At 37.0% G+C, this 17,540-nt stretch overlaps 2 protein-coding genes across 2 annotated transcripts; one reads left to right on the forward strand and one right to left on the reverse strand.

The window, feature by feature from the left end:
* Positions 1-7,988: 7,988 nt before the first annotated feature.
* LOC110698498 (UPF0496 protein At4g34320-like) lies at positions 7,989-9,915 on the forward strand. The gene is made up of 2 exons (XM_021875939.1): positions 7,989-8,482; positions 8,572-9,915. The coding sequence occupies exon 2, from the start codon at positions 8,601-8,603 to the stop codon at positions 9,711-9,713; it is 1,113 nt and encodes a 370-aa protein (XP_021731631.1). The 5' UTR covers positions 7,989-8,482; positions 8,572-8,600; the 3' UTR covers positions 9,714-9,915.
* A 2,384-nt stretch (positions 9,916-12,299) lies between these two features.
* On the reverse strand, positions 12,300-16,046 carry LOC110698499 (probable 1-acyl-sn-glycerol-3-phosphate acyltransferase 5). Its single transcript, XM_021875940.1, has 4 exons — positions 15,645-16,046; positions 13,664-14,580; positions 12,998-13,128; positions 12,300-12,915 (listed from the first exon to the last, which is right to left on the reverse strand). The coding sequence occupies exons 2-4, from the start codon at positions 14,233-14,235 to the stop codon at positions 12,461-12,463; spliced, it is 1,158 nt and encodes a 385-aa protein (XP_021731632.1). The 5' UTR covers positions 14,236-14,580; positions 15,645-16,046; the 3' UTR covers positions 12,300-12,460.
* Positions 16,047-17,540: the final 1,494 nt, after the last annotated feature.

The following is a 17,540-nucleotide window of genomic DNA, read 5'->3' on the forward strand; positions in this document are numbered from 1 at the left end:
TCCTCGGATCTCTTCAGCTCATCGACGAGCTTGGAGGAGGAGCCTTTCAGCTCGGTAAACTCTTGCTGAACCTGGGAAGCCTCGGCCTGAACTTGGACCATTTCTTCCTTCTTGGCAGTGAGCTGATCCTCAGCCTCTTGTAGCTTAGCTCTTTGAGCTTCAGCAGCAGCAGCAGCCCTTGAGAGTTGGACATCCCTAGCTTGGAGCATCTCTTCAGCAGCCATTCTGCTGGCTTCAAGAGATTCTAGCTGATGCTGCACCTCAGCCTGTGCAGCAGCTCCTTGGATTCGGCTCTCGATAGCAGCCTTGAACTTGGAGATGTCCACCCCCAGGTGCTCTTGGAGGAATTTTTCCCCTTCCATCAGTGGGGGAAAAACCTCCATCTCCATAGCATCACAGAAGGTTTTCAGAGCTTCGGCAGCTTTTTTACCGTACTCCTCAACCTCCTGCTGCTTCTCTTCAGCTGCTGCTTGCTTCAGCTTAGCAAGCTTAACTTCCTCTTCAGCCACCTTCCTTTCGTGCACAGCAGCGTCTACCCTATCTTGTAGGGTATCAATCAGCTCTACAGTGAGAGTCTGATTGTGCACGAACTGAAAACAGGGGCACAAGTTAAAAAAGTAAAAAATAATAGCTGAAAGGTTGAGTTCAGAAAGAAATCAAGGCAAGGAGAATTACCTGCATCATCAGCAGTTGGTTGGACCTGGCAGGGTCAGGAACTGATCTGCTGGATTCGCCCATCCCAGCAGTGGCCTTCAGCGACCAAATCCTTGCCCTATCTACTTCGGACAGGCCAGCAAAATCGCCGAAGTAGGCTGCAGCACCTTCTCGGTTCTGACCCCATATGAGGTCCCAGATGTGGTCTGGGACTGGAATTCGGGGGGCCGAGAAACCCATTTCTCCAGACTGCAGCGTCTGGAAGGAAGGGAAGGATGACGATGGAGCCTCTTTAGCTTTGGGTGGCTCAACGTCCTCCTCCTTCTCAGAAGAGTCAATTATTGTGACCTCTTCTTCAGGTGTGAGGACGAAGGCCCCAACCTCTCTGGCAATGTCCGCCGTGAAACCCTCAGCACTGGGCATCACGGCGTCTCCATCCTTGTCCTCGGCGGCACTCTCTCGAGCTTCTTCCAGAACCTCTCCCTTAGGTTCGGGAGTCCTCTGATCCACCTCCATCTCAGGAGGTGGCGGAGGGGTCTTTTGAGGAGATTGGGGTGTTGGCTGGGGAACCCTCGGCGATCCATTGCCTTCCTCAGGTTCCCTTATTGCGACGCCGATGGTCATCGGCCTCTGCTGAAAGTCATGAGGGCCGATGATGGCCATCCTTCGGCGCCTTTTCAGAAGGGGCTGCTCGTCCATATCTGAGTCTGAAGACTCTTGTATTTGATCTTCGGGACGAACAGGAGCTTTGCCTTCTCTGTGTCTGTTACTCTCTTCAGACTGTAACAGACAGGGGGGAAGAAGAGTGTGAGTAAAAAAAAAAAAAAAAAGAAGAAAGACAAAGTTAAGTCTAAAGGCTCACCGAGGTCTTCAGCAAAGCCTCGTCTTCTTCAGCTGCCCTAGCCGCAGCTTCTTCAGCAACTCTGGAGGACCCTTCTCCACCTTCACAAGCTTCAATAACCCGTGCAACCTCTTCGGCTGTACGGGCAGCTTCAGCTTCTTCTTCCAGCAGCTGAAACAAGGGATCTCTCTTCTTCCACCAAGGCTTCTGCCTCTGATACAGAGCAACAGCCTCAATTTGGAAGTGGGAAGAGTCTAGGTGAACCTCTCGGCGCCTTGGTTCAGTGATAGGGGGAGCCCGATCAGTTACGACTCGTTCTCGGTTGACGCCAAGGCGAGCGTAATCAATGCCGATGTTGGTCTCGTCCCGTTCTGAAAAAGAAAAGGGGAGAAGTCAATTCAGTTAGTTCGGCACATCACAAGAAAGCAAAATGAAAGAAGAAAAGAGATAATTAAAAGGCCTCGGCCCCAGCCGAAGAAGATTACCATCCCTAAACTTTCGGCTGAGGCCGACAGCTGCCAGCATATTCTCTTGGAAAACATAGTGCGTATCGGGGAGCCAAGTCTCCGGGATATGCTGCATTCGGCCGCTGCCTCCCCGGTTCGGCAGCTTGCCGAAGATGTTCTGCTGATTAAGGTTCGGGTCTGGCCCGCTATCTTCGGGAGGACCTAAACTTCCCATATCAGGATCCGGCTCGGCAAGATACCGGGGAGCGCTGAAAACGTAAGGGTGGCTCGGCTCCGTGGGTGCCCTAACCCAAATCCATTGACCTCTCCAGTCCTTGTCTGAAGAGTCGTTCGGCCACATGGTTAGGAACGGGGGCCGAGACTCAATCCGATACCACCCAGAGCCATGGCATCCGTGCCCACTTTGAATGTTTGGCACTAGCCGATGGAGCCTTTTGAAGCAATGCAGGTTCGGCACGTACCTGAAGAATTTGCAGACCCATAAGTACGTCATTACCCTTCGGATGCTGGTGGGGGTCAGCTGGCACAGGGAAATGTTGTAATGGATCAGCAAGTCTCGGACGAAAACGTCCAAAGGGAACCTCAGCCCATACTGAAGCTGTCTCGTGTACACCCCCACATACCCCGGGGGTGGACGATGGATTCTATCGGATGCTGAGGGCATTCGGCACCAATATCCATCAGCTTCAAAAATGCCGTAGTGCAACTCAATTTGCTCGGCAAATCGATATTGATCGGCGTTCTCCACCCACCATGAGTAGGGGCGGTTCTTTATCATGGCCGAAGCGACTTCGGCATCCTCCCACTCTGAAAACCCTGGGAGGATATCCCAAAGGACAGCGGGAATTTCATCGTCCCGTCCAGAAGCACTCGGCTCATCCGTTCTCTGAGGAGGAGCCGAAGAAATGGGAGTCGCCCTAACCCCTTCAGCAGGGTCAGACTCTGTCCTTCGTCCATTCCAGGTCCCAATCCTGTCCCTGGGATCGGGGATTAGCCTTGCTCTTCTTGGAGCACGGGCTCCACCTCTAACTCCCCTCACCATTGACGAATTTCGAAGGAAAAAGTCGAAAAAGGGGAAAGAGTGCAAAGTCGAAGAAAAATGAAATAAAATCAAAGGAATTTACCTTGATCTGAAGCAAAAGTCGCCGATTTACGAATTGGTAGTGACAAGTCTCAGCTTCTAAGCTTAATGCTCGGGGAATTTGCGAAGTTTTGATGCGGGCTCTTGAGCGTTCTTGAGAATTCTGGGTTTGTGTTGATGAATGAGTGGGGAGAGAAGACGCGCCTCTATTTATATCTCCAGAAATGGGAATTCAAGGAGTCTGCGTTTCAATTTCTCTCAAGCACCCCACTAAGTAACCGTTAAACACACGACCCTGCAGTTAAGTCGCCCACTACCCGTCCAACTTCCGCAATTATCCACATTAACTGTTGTTATCTCATTAATCATGGGTTAATTACGGTTTAAATTCACATTTTTGGATTAACAAATCATTCACTTCCCTCCTTTTCTGATTAAATCAAACCCGACCCGTCATCCTTCCAAATCGGGTCTGGGGGGCAAGTTGTTTGGGTCCAATTTAGTCCAATTGGGCCTGGTCACTGAATGATCCAATTAAAAGCCCAAGGTTAAGGTTCAACTCTCCAAATGTGCTAAAGTCAAAAATCAAACATCCTCAAAGCCATGTCAAGGTCAGTCAACGGCCCAATCAGCTTGGCCCAGCCCAACTGACTTCCGGGCCCAATCCGCCTCCTTCATTAGCCAAGGTATAAAAGCCAACAATTTGGTCAATTCTTGGTAAGACAATAAAGCCTCAAGCAACTAAACTCTTGCACAGCTTTCTCTCTCTAATATACTGACTTAAGCATCGGAGGGGCCTTCCTCGGCGTCCCCCCCGAGGCTAGTTTACGTGTATTTGTTGTGCAGGAAACCCTCGGCTCCTGCGTCGTTCGGACCGAGACCAAGTTCCCTCAAGATAAAAGGATCTTCCGAGATTCGATTGTTTTCATCCGAAACAACTAGTATACAAGTACACGCAAGGTACTTATGTATTGTTTAGGTTCATTCGCTATGTGATCGAATGGTAAAAAGGCCAGCACCAAGCATATATAGTCCCACTACAAGGCAGCTAGCATCATATAGAATATAAGGCGTCAATGTGCTTAGGACTAGAGTAGGCATATTAGAGATCATAGTGACAATCACCCTTACCCGGCATTCTTAATTAAACACAAAGGCGAGGCTACAAATGCTAACAATAAGTGTACCGTGGCTCGGTACAATTTTTTAAAATTAAGCCCTAAGGTCATTGTCTTATGGCAAATTGTAAAAAAAATAAATAAAAAAACACTTTGTTTTTACTCCAATCTCGATGTCCTTACTCCTTAGGCTTAATTTTTTTTGATGACCTTTTTGGGCCAAAAGGTTGAAAATCTGGATATTGACTTGCATTTCCCCCAAATATTAATGATTCATTAATCAACAAGTATTCTTTTCAACATAGTGAAAAAATAATTTGTGTAATGAAATACCAAATTCATGAAAAAAAAAGTTAAATTTTAGCATTTCATTTTCATGGTTAAATCAAACAAACAAAAATGTAAGAGTTTGATGTTTTCTTTTCATTTTGAATTTCCGATTTCAATGTTTGTATCAAATGTGAAATGTCCTTTTAGTCATGAATAAACTTGTATTGTGTCCAAGCTAGTAATATGGAGAATCAAAACAAGATTAAATGCTAAATTGCTAATAAAATCAAACAAACAAACAACAAAAGCGTTTATGTTGAGGTCTCACTATCTCGAACAAAATCCAAATGTGAGAATTCTATTAAGCACGTGCATTTAAACACCATGACACGTGGAATTAAACTTCTCAAGTAATAACCAATTAAATTTTGACAGCTGGCATTCTTTTTCTTTACTTGCAAATTTAAAACACTAAAAAAAAATAAAAAAAAAATAGAGAGCATAATTTGGTAATCTGGTATGGTATAGGCCGGTGAAATTTGAGGTCGAAATAAAAGGTAAGCCACAGCATGTGGTCTACGCTGTTTGTTTACAAATTACAACTACAAACTTACATATTACTCCGTACATTTTTACATAACAGCTTTCTTTTTATGGACAACAACTATATTTTGAGTTTTTCTTCCATTTTCTTCCCTTAGTTAAGAAGGCTTTAAATTTCCTTTTTTTTTTTTGGGGCCATTTGACTTTAAGATGCAATTGTGATATATTATTAGAATATAATCCAGGCTATCCCAACACGAGGAAAAAAAAAAAAAAACCCTCCATGTCGAGTTTTATTTAACATAGTTAGGTCTGATTTATTTATTTAATCGCATAAGATAAACCTCATATCATAACTCTTGTTTCCTTCTTGAAACTCAATCATGTAATATGCTAGCTCATGGATCAAGTGATAGCTATTGCAAGGCCTAAATTAATTACAATGTAGTGTTAAAGATGGTATGTACATAGACTATCGACATATATATTCTCATTTTGTTCGCTATAATTTTTAGACTGACCTAATAATCCAGGTATCCCTTAGGACCCTTACATACATGATATGTCCATAGCATAATCTTAATATAATAACTCACAAACGTGTTTATATATATATAGAGATAGTCGAAGACTAAGATATCCATAAATATTGCGTTAAGATTCTTTGAATTATACAAAAGGTGATTCCTTAAGGATTAGAGTTGAGGTAATGAAATTTTTTGCCATACTAAGCGAGCAAGAAAGTATATTTAATTTACTAAAATGATGACTCAATAATATCAAAATGAACGTATACATACATTATTATTGAAACTTTTTTTTTCCTAAAGTGTATTAGCTTTTTATTTGATGAATACTCTACAATTAGATAATAATTAAGATATGTGTGTATATATAAGTATATACTTTGTATACTAGTTACCCAAACAAAAAAAAAAGAAAAAAATGGTGAATATGTTATCTAGAACTAACAATAAATCTTATTAAGCACACTAATAGTAATAGTGTAGGACCATTTTATTTGTTAATAAAATGGCTTAAAAAGGGGAATAAAGGTATAATTAAAAAGATAAAATTATGACTTGCTTCCCAAGTATATATATGTTTCTGTTTCAAAAACTATATAAGTACAACAAACAAAGCTGTATGCGTGACTTCACAAATTAAAGCTATCTAACATTATTCAAACTTCAAAGCACTTTATTTTTTCGAATTATTGTTTTCTCTTGTTTTATGCAGGACAAATATATATCTACTCGAGCAAAAATAATACTCCAATAAAAGCAGGCCAGGTTAGCTCATTTTCATTTCACTTAAGATTTATTATTGTTTTAACTTTTATAAAATAAAATCACTGTTAGCTAGCCATTAGAGTGATGATAAAATCTCAGTATTGATTGCATCTACATGCATGGTTTTATTGAAACTCTATATTACTGTATGCTTATATGTTACGAATAAACAAACTACTCGTACAAGGGGAATTTCTAACGCGTCTAGAGTGGGATAGAAAATAAAGAACTATTACAACAATCGATATTTTGTATTATTTGAATTGTGTCATACATGCATTGCCTAGAATTAGAAAATAAGAAATAAATGCATGCATTTATTTCCCATTTATGTTTATTACAAGCTTAATTAATTAGAATGGTTAGAAACAAAAAAAGATGCATCTCAATTCATCCAATCAATCTATACAATGTATATAAAGAAATTTTTTGAAATGAAAAAACAAAGGAAAATAAATTCATCATGTTGGATTCACGTGATGAAGTTGGTTGAAAACTAGAGTAATAGCTAGATGCATTACAATTATGTAATTCCTCTGTCTCCAAAAGAACGACCTTTTTGGAGAGTTTTTACGGGAATCAAGAAACTTAAATGAAAAATACAAGTGTATGGAAAAAGCTAAGAAAAGTACATTGAAAAGATAAATTTACATGTGATTTGCAAAAAAGGTAGAGAAAGAAAGTAATAAAAGTGTATGGAAAAAACAAAATTTAAATAGAGAAACTAATTTTGCACAAATATTATTGTAAATTAGAGGGTATTTTAATGTAAATGGGATGAACATTTTGGAACTAAAATTTGGCCAAAAGGGTAGTTCTTTTAGAGACGGATAGAGTATGTTTTTTTTTTATCTAGCTCAGTTGAGTCATAGGATCGGAGGAATACAATGAAGGTGTTGGATTTGAACTTGTGACTTATTATACGCATGCAATAATCTCAATTTATATTTTTATTTTTATGTAAGTAGTTTTAAAATGTAAAACTAATTAAAGAACCTATTACAAAATTGGCAAAATTATATGTCGATTGATGTAGTCACGTAATTGATCAATGATATATGCTTAAAATTCTCATTATTGACTCCAATAAAATCACTTTCCGAAAAAAATATTGTACATAGTAAGAGTATCATTTTTGGAACTCAAATATGTTTCTTAAAAATATAAGAGCAAGCGTTAAGTTCACCATTATTGTTTGGTCATGTATGGCAACTTTGTCGAGCAAGTTGCTCATTATTACATAATTGTCGAGCAACTTTGCAGCACAAAACACGTAGCTTTTAGTAATATCGTCATAGTTGTGTCAATGCTAGGAAATTATCTGTTTGTTACTGCGAAATTGCGTAGCACTCCATTGTACAAAACTTACTTTGCCTTCCTACTAAGAAATTGCTCAATTTAGCTATGTCACTACTTTACTAGTGAGTACATTGGAAGATTAAGGATCTCATGCTTGTAAGATATTGGCTGATATTTTTAATTTAAAATAAAAATCATGGGACAATCGACAATATAATATGTCTACACCTATTGTACGCAAATATTAACTAGTAGAATATTTGCTTGTATGAAACGGGGTAAGAAAGGCGAGACTTTGTTACTTCAACTTATTGATAGACAGGAATGAATAACATTTTCCGTCTTATAGCATAAGATTGTTTTAGGATGATGATGTATACGATTTTTATCCTTGTATAATATGCGCGTTAAAAAACAAGGAAAGAGAGAGAAAAAGGAAGAGAAGACATTGCTTCCCGCGTTTTCCATCTCTGTTATTATACTTAGTAACCACATTTCCTAATTCTCTTTCTTGTTCCTCATGCGTGCAAGCCATTCTCTAATATCTCTCCATTTCTTGGTCATTAACGGTTTCAATTCTCTCCAAGCATCTTCAATCTTCTTTCTCTCTCTTCAATTTTCTGTCGTTTTGCTTTCTCTTAAACCTAACCATCCATTTTCAAAACTCTCTTGATAAAAATCTTAACAAAAATCTGGTTTCTTTGTCTCTTTCTTCTTCATTTCAGCTGTTTATAAGTCGAACAAAAATCTTAAATTTTCTGAAATTCCTAGATTTTGCCATCTGGGTTTTGTTCTTCTGTTTAGAATCTGAACTGGGTTCGGATTTTTTTTCTCAAATTTTTCATACTATCGTTAGAAAAAACACTACATTTCTGGGTTCTGCTCTGTTTCGTCGAATTTTTATGGTTTATGAATAGGTAGGGAATAGGTTTCTGAATGTTTGTAGACAACTTTAAGGGAAGACTTTGCTATAATTTGGGTTTTGATATTTGGGTTTTGATTGCAGTGTAAATTTGGGACTTGAAATCTGAAGTAATGGGAGGACATATGAGCAAGAAAGCGGCCGAAACGACAGCAGAAATCAACAACCTGCAGTACACAACAGAGCTAACATCTTATGAAGCAGCCTGTAAAACTGATAGAGATTTGCAGTCCTTTGACACAAACCTTCATGCTAGAACCAATCATGTGATCAACTCTTTAGCAGTCGGTGTTGAAGTCCGGTCGCTTTCGTTCACTTCGATGAAGGAAGTCACTGAATGCTTGTTGGAGATGAACCAGGAAGTTGTGAAGGTTATCTTAGAGTGCAAGCAAGATATATGGAAAACACCAGAATTATTTGAGCTTGTTGAAGAATACTTTGAGAACAGTTTGCAAACCCTTGATTTCTGTGCTGCATTGGAGAAATGCCTTAAAAGGGTTAAAGATAGTCAGTTGCTTATAATGGTGGCTATGCAACAGTTTGAGGATGAAGGCGGTGCAGGGGAGACGAGGTACTCGAAAACTTTGGAAGAGTTGAAGAATTTCAAGGCAGCTGGTGATCCTTTTACTGAGGATTTTTTCCAGATATTTCAGTCTGTTTATAAACAGCAACTCTCAATGCTTGAGAAGTTGCAACTTAGGAAAAATAAGCTGGATAAAAAGTTGAAATCTGTTCATGCTTGGAAGAAGGTTTCTAACATCATATTTGTGACCACTTTCGCCGCAGTTCTGATCTGCTCTGTGGTGGCAGCAGCCACCTTGGCTCCACCAGTTGCAGCGGCTCTAGCTGCTGCAACGGCGATCCCTGTGGGATCTGTAGGGAAGTGGATTGATTCCCTATGGAAGAACTATGAAACTGCACTGAAAGGGCAAAAGGAGGTCATAAGCAGTATGCAGGTAGGGACATATATTGCTATAAAGGACTTGGATAACATTAGGGTGTTGATAGACCGACTGGAAATCGAGCTTGAATCCCTGTTAAAAACTGCTGATTTCGCAATTTCTGAAGACGCTGTTAAGCTTGGAATCGAAGAGATCAAGAAGAAGATGGTTGTATTTACAAAGAATGTCGAAGATTTAGGTGTGCAAGCTGATGTCTGCAGTAGGGATATCAGAAGAGCTAGGACTGTTGTCCTGCAGAGGATCATCAAACATCCTAACAGCTGAGAAAAGAAAGATTGATTGACTTCAAAATTTCTTTCATTGTTATGTTGTTGTTTTTAGACACTTTGAATTTGAGATACATTATTCTGTATCTGTAATTCTTGCAATTGAATTCTTTTCATTAAATGTTACAAATCACAGGATTTGGATTCCTTATTTGAACATAATATTCATCAAATAAAAATATATCTTCATCTGTAGTAGTTCAAATTTTCTTGTTTGCTTTGTCTGATCCATTTCATTTTTGTTTTCTGTATAGTTTCTGATAGCTCCTCTTATCTATTTTAATTTGTAAACTTAGTTACTAGCCTTACTACCCACATCCCTCTTAGACATGGTCCAAATGAAATTAGGGAAATGATAAGTCAATATTGACACAAAACACTTGAGAGAGCCATAAAGGACAATGATGTAGATAAGAATTAATCGCAAAAGCAACAAAAGTCTTGAGATCACCTTCCGAGTCATTATTGACAAACCAAGCTAGTATCCATATACGTATGTATTACTATAAAATAATCTTGACATTCCCCGTACACATGTCCAAATGGGAGTAGGACAACAATGTAGTGAAATGATTTCTGATATTGACATAAGAATATAAGATTAGCATAATGAAAAATCCATTGCAAATCATTATTTAGTGACATAGGGTTAGCCATATAATTATGATCTAAACAAGACCAAATGATTTTCATATAAAATTACATTATCCTACCAACATCTTGGACACTGGTAAACGCAGCACAATTTCTGAGTCAAACAATTAGTAGACTAAGGACTAGAATTAGCTGGCTAAAATATCATATAGTATTATGAAGGAACCGGCCAATATTCAAAGATCAAAAGAAAGGATCTAAGGACTCCTGCTTTAAGGACCACTGAAAAGATATTAAAAAAGAACCTTCTTTTGATACAAGAAATAGTCATAAAGGCCAATCTAAATTCCATGAAGTAGAACATGGTCCAAGACTCCAAGTCATCATTGACAATAATGGTTTAAGTATAGGGAGAGTCATAATGGTATGTTGCAGACGAGGTTCGATTCCAATTCTTGGTTCCAACTCCAAGACTTTATTCAAGTATATAAAGTTATAGGCTTACAACGTATGTGACCGTAAACTCTTCATTGATGTAATAACACAACTACATTGCATTTAGGCTAAAAAAAACACAAAACTATCTTAAAATGACTATTTGACACTTAGACACATATTCGTGCTTGACGCTTCTAGTCAAACAATTGCTACTTTAATTTGAATATCATTGAAAATAATGCAGCATAACATAAGTAAACACATTCTTGTCAAGCAAGAGCAAGAGACTAATGATTAGTCATTTTAGAAGCTTTAATACGTGAAGAGTTAAACAATAAACATGTTGCGGGGCAAATCAGCTTTGAGAAATATAATAGGTTAAATGTTGCTTTCTTGAGAACGGTTGCCTAACCATGTGCTTCCTACCTTTCCAAAAAAAAGAATGATGTTGATGTGTTTTAGGCTCTTAGGGAAGGGTGAAGCAGTTTCAAAGATAGATCAAACTGCGTTAGAGAAAATACGGTAAAAACTAAAAATCCAATTGTTGCAATAATCAAAGAACTATGGAAGAATTGATCTAAAGGGCTTTTAGTTCAAATTCAAACTAGCTACAAGTTATGGAGGGCTGGAGGCTTTAATATACAAAAGCATACCAGGAGTAGTTAAGAGTCTGATATGATTTTGTGTCTCGGAGCTTTTGAAGTGAAGGATGAAACTAATCCAATCTTGTCGTCTTTTTCTTATATTCTTCACATACATATTACATAAGAGCGTTTTGGGGCTTTTTCTGGCTATAAATGAGGTCATTTTTGGTCTTTTGGAAGAAACAAATCTTAAGATTGGATGATTTTGTGGTTTTGTCTATCCTTGGGATAGGGTTATCATAAACTAGCCGTTTATATCCCCCCCACTAGTTTTCATATGCATTCAAGTATCCTACAATCTGAAACTGGTATTTGAGACAGATAACAGTCTACAAGAGTAACAAACAAAACAGAGATTAATCTAAACGAAAGCATAAAACATCATTAGTGGGGTTACTGGGGTATCATCAACTAAATCTCATTTCTAAAACAGGTCGAGTTAAGAATGACATAGGCAAAACATAACTGCAACTAGAGGACTCTAGATTAATTAATAGTTATATGAAGTATAATTTATTATGGCTCTTGTCTATTGTGGCTAAGTAGCAGAAGTTATCTTAAAGGACAAACTATGTGTTCAAGCTGAGGCAATGTCAAATTATGCTGCAAGTAGAAGCAAATGATGTCACAGAGTCTTCAGAAACGATTACTAGAAGTTACTAGTTGCAATGTCAATGAATCATTATCAAATAAACACTATATGAATCTATAGGGTTTAGCTATTTTTCTAATTTTCGAATTTCATCAAATCCAAGGTGTCATTTTAGCGACATCTCAAAACCGACATTTTTTTGATGTAGCAGCAGCAAGCCAGCAACGAACTGTCAAACTAACATCTGAAGAAAAATTAAGCAAGAGCTTGTTTATCTCAAATGAGAAAACTTGCCGAACACAGGAGTGTGACAAATATAGTAGAAACGATCACATACATAAAATGTAAATAAGGAAGATGCAAGAATCAGATAGATTGACAAACAGGTCTTGTCCAAATGATATACCGAGGAAAAAATGTAATTACAATCTTGAATATAATGAAAGTCACATTGATTGGCATATAGTTACTAAGGCATTAATCAAGTGCCTGCCTGATATTATTCTGCTTAAGCCATCGGTTTGGAAAGAAAAATATAGGTGAAGGCCGGTAGTTAAACTTTGTTGCAAATGCTAAATAAAGGCATACTAGAATTACGTAAATCTTAAACCAGATGAAAGAGGAAAAAGTGAGAAATGTACAGATGCTTGTTAAAGTCAAGGCAGCAACAACATTCACCAGGGATTTCATCATGCAGAGTTCGTTTTCTGTTCCTTCATTAGGGAAATGGCCTGTGGAGTGAAATTCGGATAGAAGCTTGTCCTTAAGACAGAATGTGTCCATCAACCAAGTGCCCAGCTCTTCCTCAGAATCAGGAATGTTGCTGATAGAGAGACGTCGAATGTGGATATGAACTTCAGATGGATTTATTCCGAACACATTGTCCAAGAAGAAAGGGCACTTAGGCTTGTACCCGATAGTAACATCATAGACTGCAATACAAATGGATTCTCAGGTAAAGAAGAAATAACATTAAATTTCATAGAAAATTAGAAGGTGCAAAACAGTGCAAACCTGCATCAAGAGAGTTCCTCAATTCTTCCATGCAGGCAAAGAATCCCTTCGTTTTTGGAAGCAGAACATTTTTAAGAATAGGCAACCCATGATCAGCTGCATACTTTTGACTTCGAATGCTCTTCTGTTCACTATATCAGAACACATCATGGATAAACTTGGTAAATTATTAGATAATAATCATTCAAAGTGTCATTGAGGATCTTAAAATTCCTAAATTCTGCAAGACCTTCAGCGATATTCACTTAACAGAGCTAATTATGTCACTAAAAATAACTTATGTCAACTGAAATCCTGCTTCTTTTTACCCCACTCACCCAGAGGTTAAATCCTGGGCAAGGCATTATTAATCAAAAACATACTGAAGTTCAGTCATTAGGTATCAGGCCTCAGTCAGTTGAGCTCTACAAAGGGAAATATCTAAGGACTTCAAGATTCTAGCATTTTCTTGCATTTATCTATAATAATCTTTCAGAAAAATCTACTTGATGCAGAAACTTCATCAGCTACTGTGTACAAGGGTACACCAAACACGCAATCATCTTATCATCATAGGTAGGAAGAAGCAACTCATTTATTCCAAACAACCAAGAATAGAAATCTTGTCCAAATTGGATTAAGCAATTTGAAATATATAATCATCACAGAAGAGAAGGCATTACGTACGTGAAATCTGTGCCTTCTGGAAAAATAGCAAGCCAAAGGGGATTTTGGGGATCCTTCAGAGTTGAAAGCATCTGATGCATGATTGGTTCATCAATCTCCCACTTTCTATGCACAGGAATGAATTCCAATATCTGAAATGCCCATCCAAATACAGGTAGTTTCATTAAGCTGCTCTTAAGAACATACTTAATGTAACCCAGGCTACCCTTTCTCAATGCCAGATCCCATATGTACATCCAGTCAACCTCAGTTCTGTGGTTAGCAAGTAACAAAATACGCTCCTTGTCAGGAACAGTCTCTCCAGAGAAGACTACTTTAGTCTTATTGATTTTTTCAAACAAGAAAGGCCATAAAGCAAGCCAGGAAGCAAACACTACAGAAGTCAATTTCCTGCTGTAGCGTACACTAGATAATCGTACTATACCTGCTGTCACAAAGCCAAAATACACCAGCATCATGAAGGCGGTTGAGATTAGCACCAGCAAACATATCACACCCCTTAATAACCTGAATGGTGTTAACACACAGAGCTTCTCATTGCTATCCAAAGCAAGAGGTTTTCTCAGTTCCATTTTCTCACTTTTACCCACTAGAATATCTCAATATGGTGCCTTGCAAAGAGTGAAAGAAAGGGCAGAAAGTGAAACTGCTAGATCTAACCTGATATCCAAGGATCAATCAAGGCCGTCCAACAAAAGTAACAACCATGGGACAGTACCAAGGAGCAAATGAAAAATTTTCACTCAAGCTGTCAAATGAACATGGTAAATGCTATCTTCTTTCATTCATTTCAAGAGTAGATAAATTTATCATCCCAATTCAGAGGAATGCCTTTAAAGTGAAGAGTGGTTCAAGATACAGAAGAAACAGTCACAAAGTCACAGTTCACAAGTAGATTGGCAACGATGAATAACTTCCTGGAATGAATCAACAAATGGATATAAGTTCCGTTCAATATTACCATAAATTGAATTAAGGTGTTCCTCTAGCAGAAGAAAGGTAGCAATAAGGCGGAGCAAGACCAAAAATAATACAAATGCAAAGTATCAAAAGAATGAGTAAGAGGATGAAAAACAGACAATACCAGGGATTAAGGCTTGAAATTCATAGAATTCAATGAGAAATAGTCTTAAGCTAAGTTGATTACACATGGTATTTAGCACTACAGGATCAAATGCTATGAATTATGATCTTGGAGAAAAATTGATATAAGAACTCATACTATTACATATAAGCCAAATAACCGAAGGCAAACCTACATTGGCTCCAGACATGATTCATACACAACATTGGTTTCAAATCCAAGCTCCTGCTAATCTGCTATATAAACTAGAAAAATTATTCTTAAAACCTTAAACTATACAGTGCCAAACTAATTAAAATGAATTTAAATCATCAATAAACATTCTTAATGGCTTTCATCAGCCTTTCGCGTTCATATCCTCTATGATACTAATATTACATATCGAAACAAAAAGTAACAGGCATTTGCTTATAATACCAACACTCTAAAAATGGTTGGTTCAAGGGTATTACCCATTCTTACACTATATAGTAAAAATGATCACATTCTTCAAAATCACTGGTAAGAATGATTAATTACCCTCAAACAAAGCGGCATTCGCTTGCAATCTCAACACTGTATGACACTATGACCCAATACCTTTTATTTTATCAAGATCAACATAAGATATTTTTACCCAAAAAAATATACTTGTATATATAGCAAAGATTTTGCAATGTGATCAAACTTTTTACTTTTTAACTCTAAAATTAGCAGTTTCCCAAACACATAATAACATTTTCCTAATCTGGGTTGTTCCGATGTCACCAACAAATTTCAGAATTTACCAAATTATTGACAAATAACATAAAAACAGAGAAAATAGTATGAAATCCAATAAAAACAAAAATTACATAAAACCCATGAAAATTGGGTAACAATAAACTCAAATCACCCAAAAAAGACTATGAATTTAACCTGCGATGGCTTCAAATTGGTGAGTTTCTGAGGCAGGAAGAGTGAGTGGGCTGGAAAGAAAAAATGGGGAAAAAAAAAAGATGTGGACATAAAATGTGGAAAATACTGTGATAAAAGTAAAGTTGATTACCGTATATTCAGGGAAATTGATAAATTTGTTCTATAAAAATTGAGAAAAAATAATAATATGGAAGTGGAAATTGGTGGGCTAGGGAAATAAGGACAAAGAAACTATGGCTGCCCATTAACAGAATGTGATGGAGGAGACATCATTCTGTACAAGAAATGAGAGTGCGGGAAACTGATGGAAGCTCAATACTCTAGATAGAGTGTGGAATTATTTATTGTTTTCATCGTCTTTGGGATTTTATGCTTGTCAATGCACAATTTTAATGATATTCGTAATAATTTTTTTATTATTATTTTATTATAATTGTAAAAGTTGTAATGTCGAAATGAATCTAATAAACTTTATCTTTTTATCACAAAAAACAATGATATAGAATTGTGTGAAATTGTGAAATGTACAATATACGAGTAACATTTTATATTTGGTACTAATATTAATAAAAAAAGTAAAGGAGAAATACACAAATAGAACATCAATGGACAATGTAAGATCATAGGAGTATAATGATAAGATTGATAACCAAATTAGTTGTAGCCTAGGTGATGCCCTAATTTGTTAGTGTGTACATATTGAATAGTTTGGTTTCCCAAAAAAAAAAAAAAAGTGCTAAAAATTAGCAAACAATAGAAATTGTTAAAATTAAATACTTTGTAAAACACAAAATAAAAACACTCAAATATAAGGAAAATTAAGCAATCCGTTTAATTGAGATTCATCAACGAACCTAACAGTTGTAATTTCTCAAAATGAACTTCAAATTTAATAATTTTGACAATGATAGAGGTCCATATCCACAAAAGGAAACACATAACTCTTGCCAAAAATAGGTTTGGATAACATCTTTTTCTCATTAAGGATATTACAAGTTGCGTTAGTTTTATTAGGAGGAATTATTAACAGTCGAATTAAATTGGATTTGAGTTAAAATCGCGTCGAGTTCTTAGGTTAATTTTGGATATTCAATTGATGAATTCAAGTTTAAGGTCAGGTCTTAAACAATGCGAGTTGAATAGGATCTCATGTCTCATCAAACCCGATTTAAATTAAATCTCGATAATATCAAGTTGAGTCAAACTGAACCCCAGATTATGTCAAGTTGAGACAATCACAATTATTCTCGGGTTAAATTGGGTTTCAGGTTGTTAGTGATCGGATGTGAGTTTTGTTCGACGCAAATTTTAACATGCACCATGGTGCATGTAAATCTGTGTGCTCCACCTATTAAACGGCGTTTTATTGTGTGCAGCAGCAAACCATCTTCGTTCTTCAAATTTCTGATTTATCTCTCCTCATCTTACACTTTCCTAATTTCTGATTTCTCTCTCCTCTATTTTTTTTCTCTCTCAAATTCATTCATTGATTATTTTATTTATTTTATTTTATTCCTTCATCACCATTGTTAATCACCATAGATTAAATTCCTTCATCATCATTACCAATCACCATAAATTAAATTCAAATTTCGTTTTTTTCAACCTTCAATTTGAAGCTTTGATAATGGAGTTTTTGCAATGAAGTGAAGCTAAAAATGGCGACTTCGACGAGGAGAAGGTTGTTAAGACGATGAAATTTATTATTTTCCGATGAGATTTCATTATCTAAATCACCATGACTAGGTTTGAGTTTCAAAATATGTAGGTTTCATATTCTTTTGATTTTTTTGTTAGTGATATTTGTGTATTTTATTATGAACAGTTCTGTTTTTGGTTATATTTTGAGTATTTTGAACATTTTAAGTTATAAATATGAACGTATAATACGTTTCC

Source organism: Chenopodium quinoa, unplaced genomic scaffold (genome assembly GCF_001683475.1).
Source record: "Chenopodium quinoa cultivar QQ74 unplaced genomic scaffold, ASM168347v1, whole genome shotgun sequence".
NCBI lineage: Eukaryota > Viridiplantae > Streptophyta > Magnoliopsida > Caryophyllales > Amaranthaceae > Chenopodium > Chenopodium quinoa.

Excerpts from the sequence above, each read along its gene's own strand:
- LOC110698498 (XM_021875939.1), top strand. The coding sequence starts at position 8,601 with ATGGGAGGACATATGAGCAAGAAAGCGGCCGAAACGACAGCAGAAATC.
- LOC110698499 (XM_021875940.1), bottom strand. The coding sequence starts at position 14,235 with ATGGAACTGAGAAAACCTCTTGCTTTGGATAGCAATGAGAAGCTCTGT. Across the intron at positions 13,129-13,663 it reads CCAGAAGGCACAGATTTCAC|TGAACAGAAGAGCATTCGAA; the intron begins GTACGTAATGCC and ends GTTCTGATATAG. Across the intron at positions 12,916-12,997 it reads GAGGAACTCTCTTGATGCAG|TCTATGATGTTACTATCGGG; the intron begins GTTTGCACTGTT and ends TTTGTATTGCAG.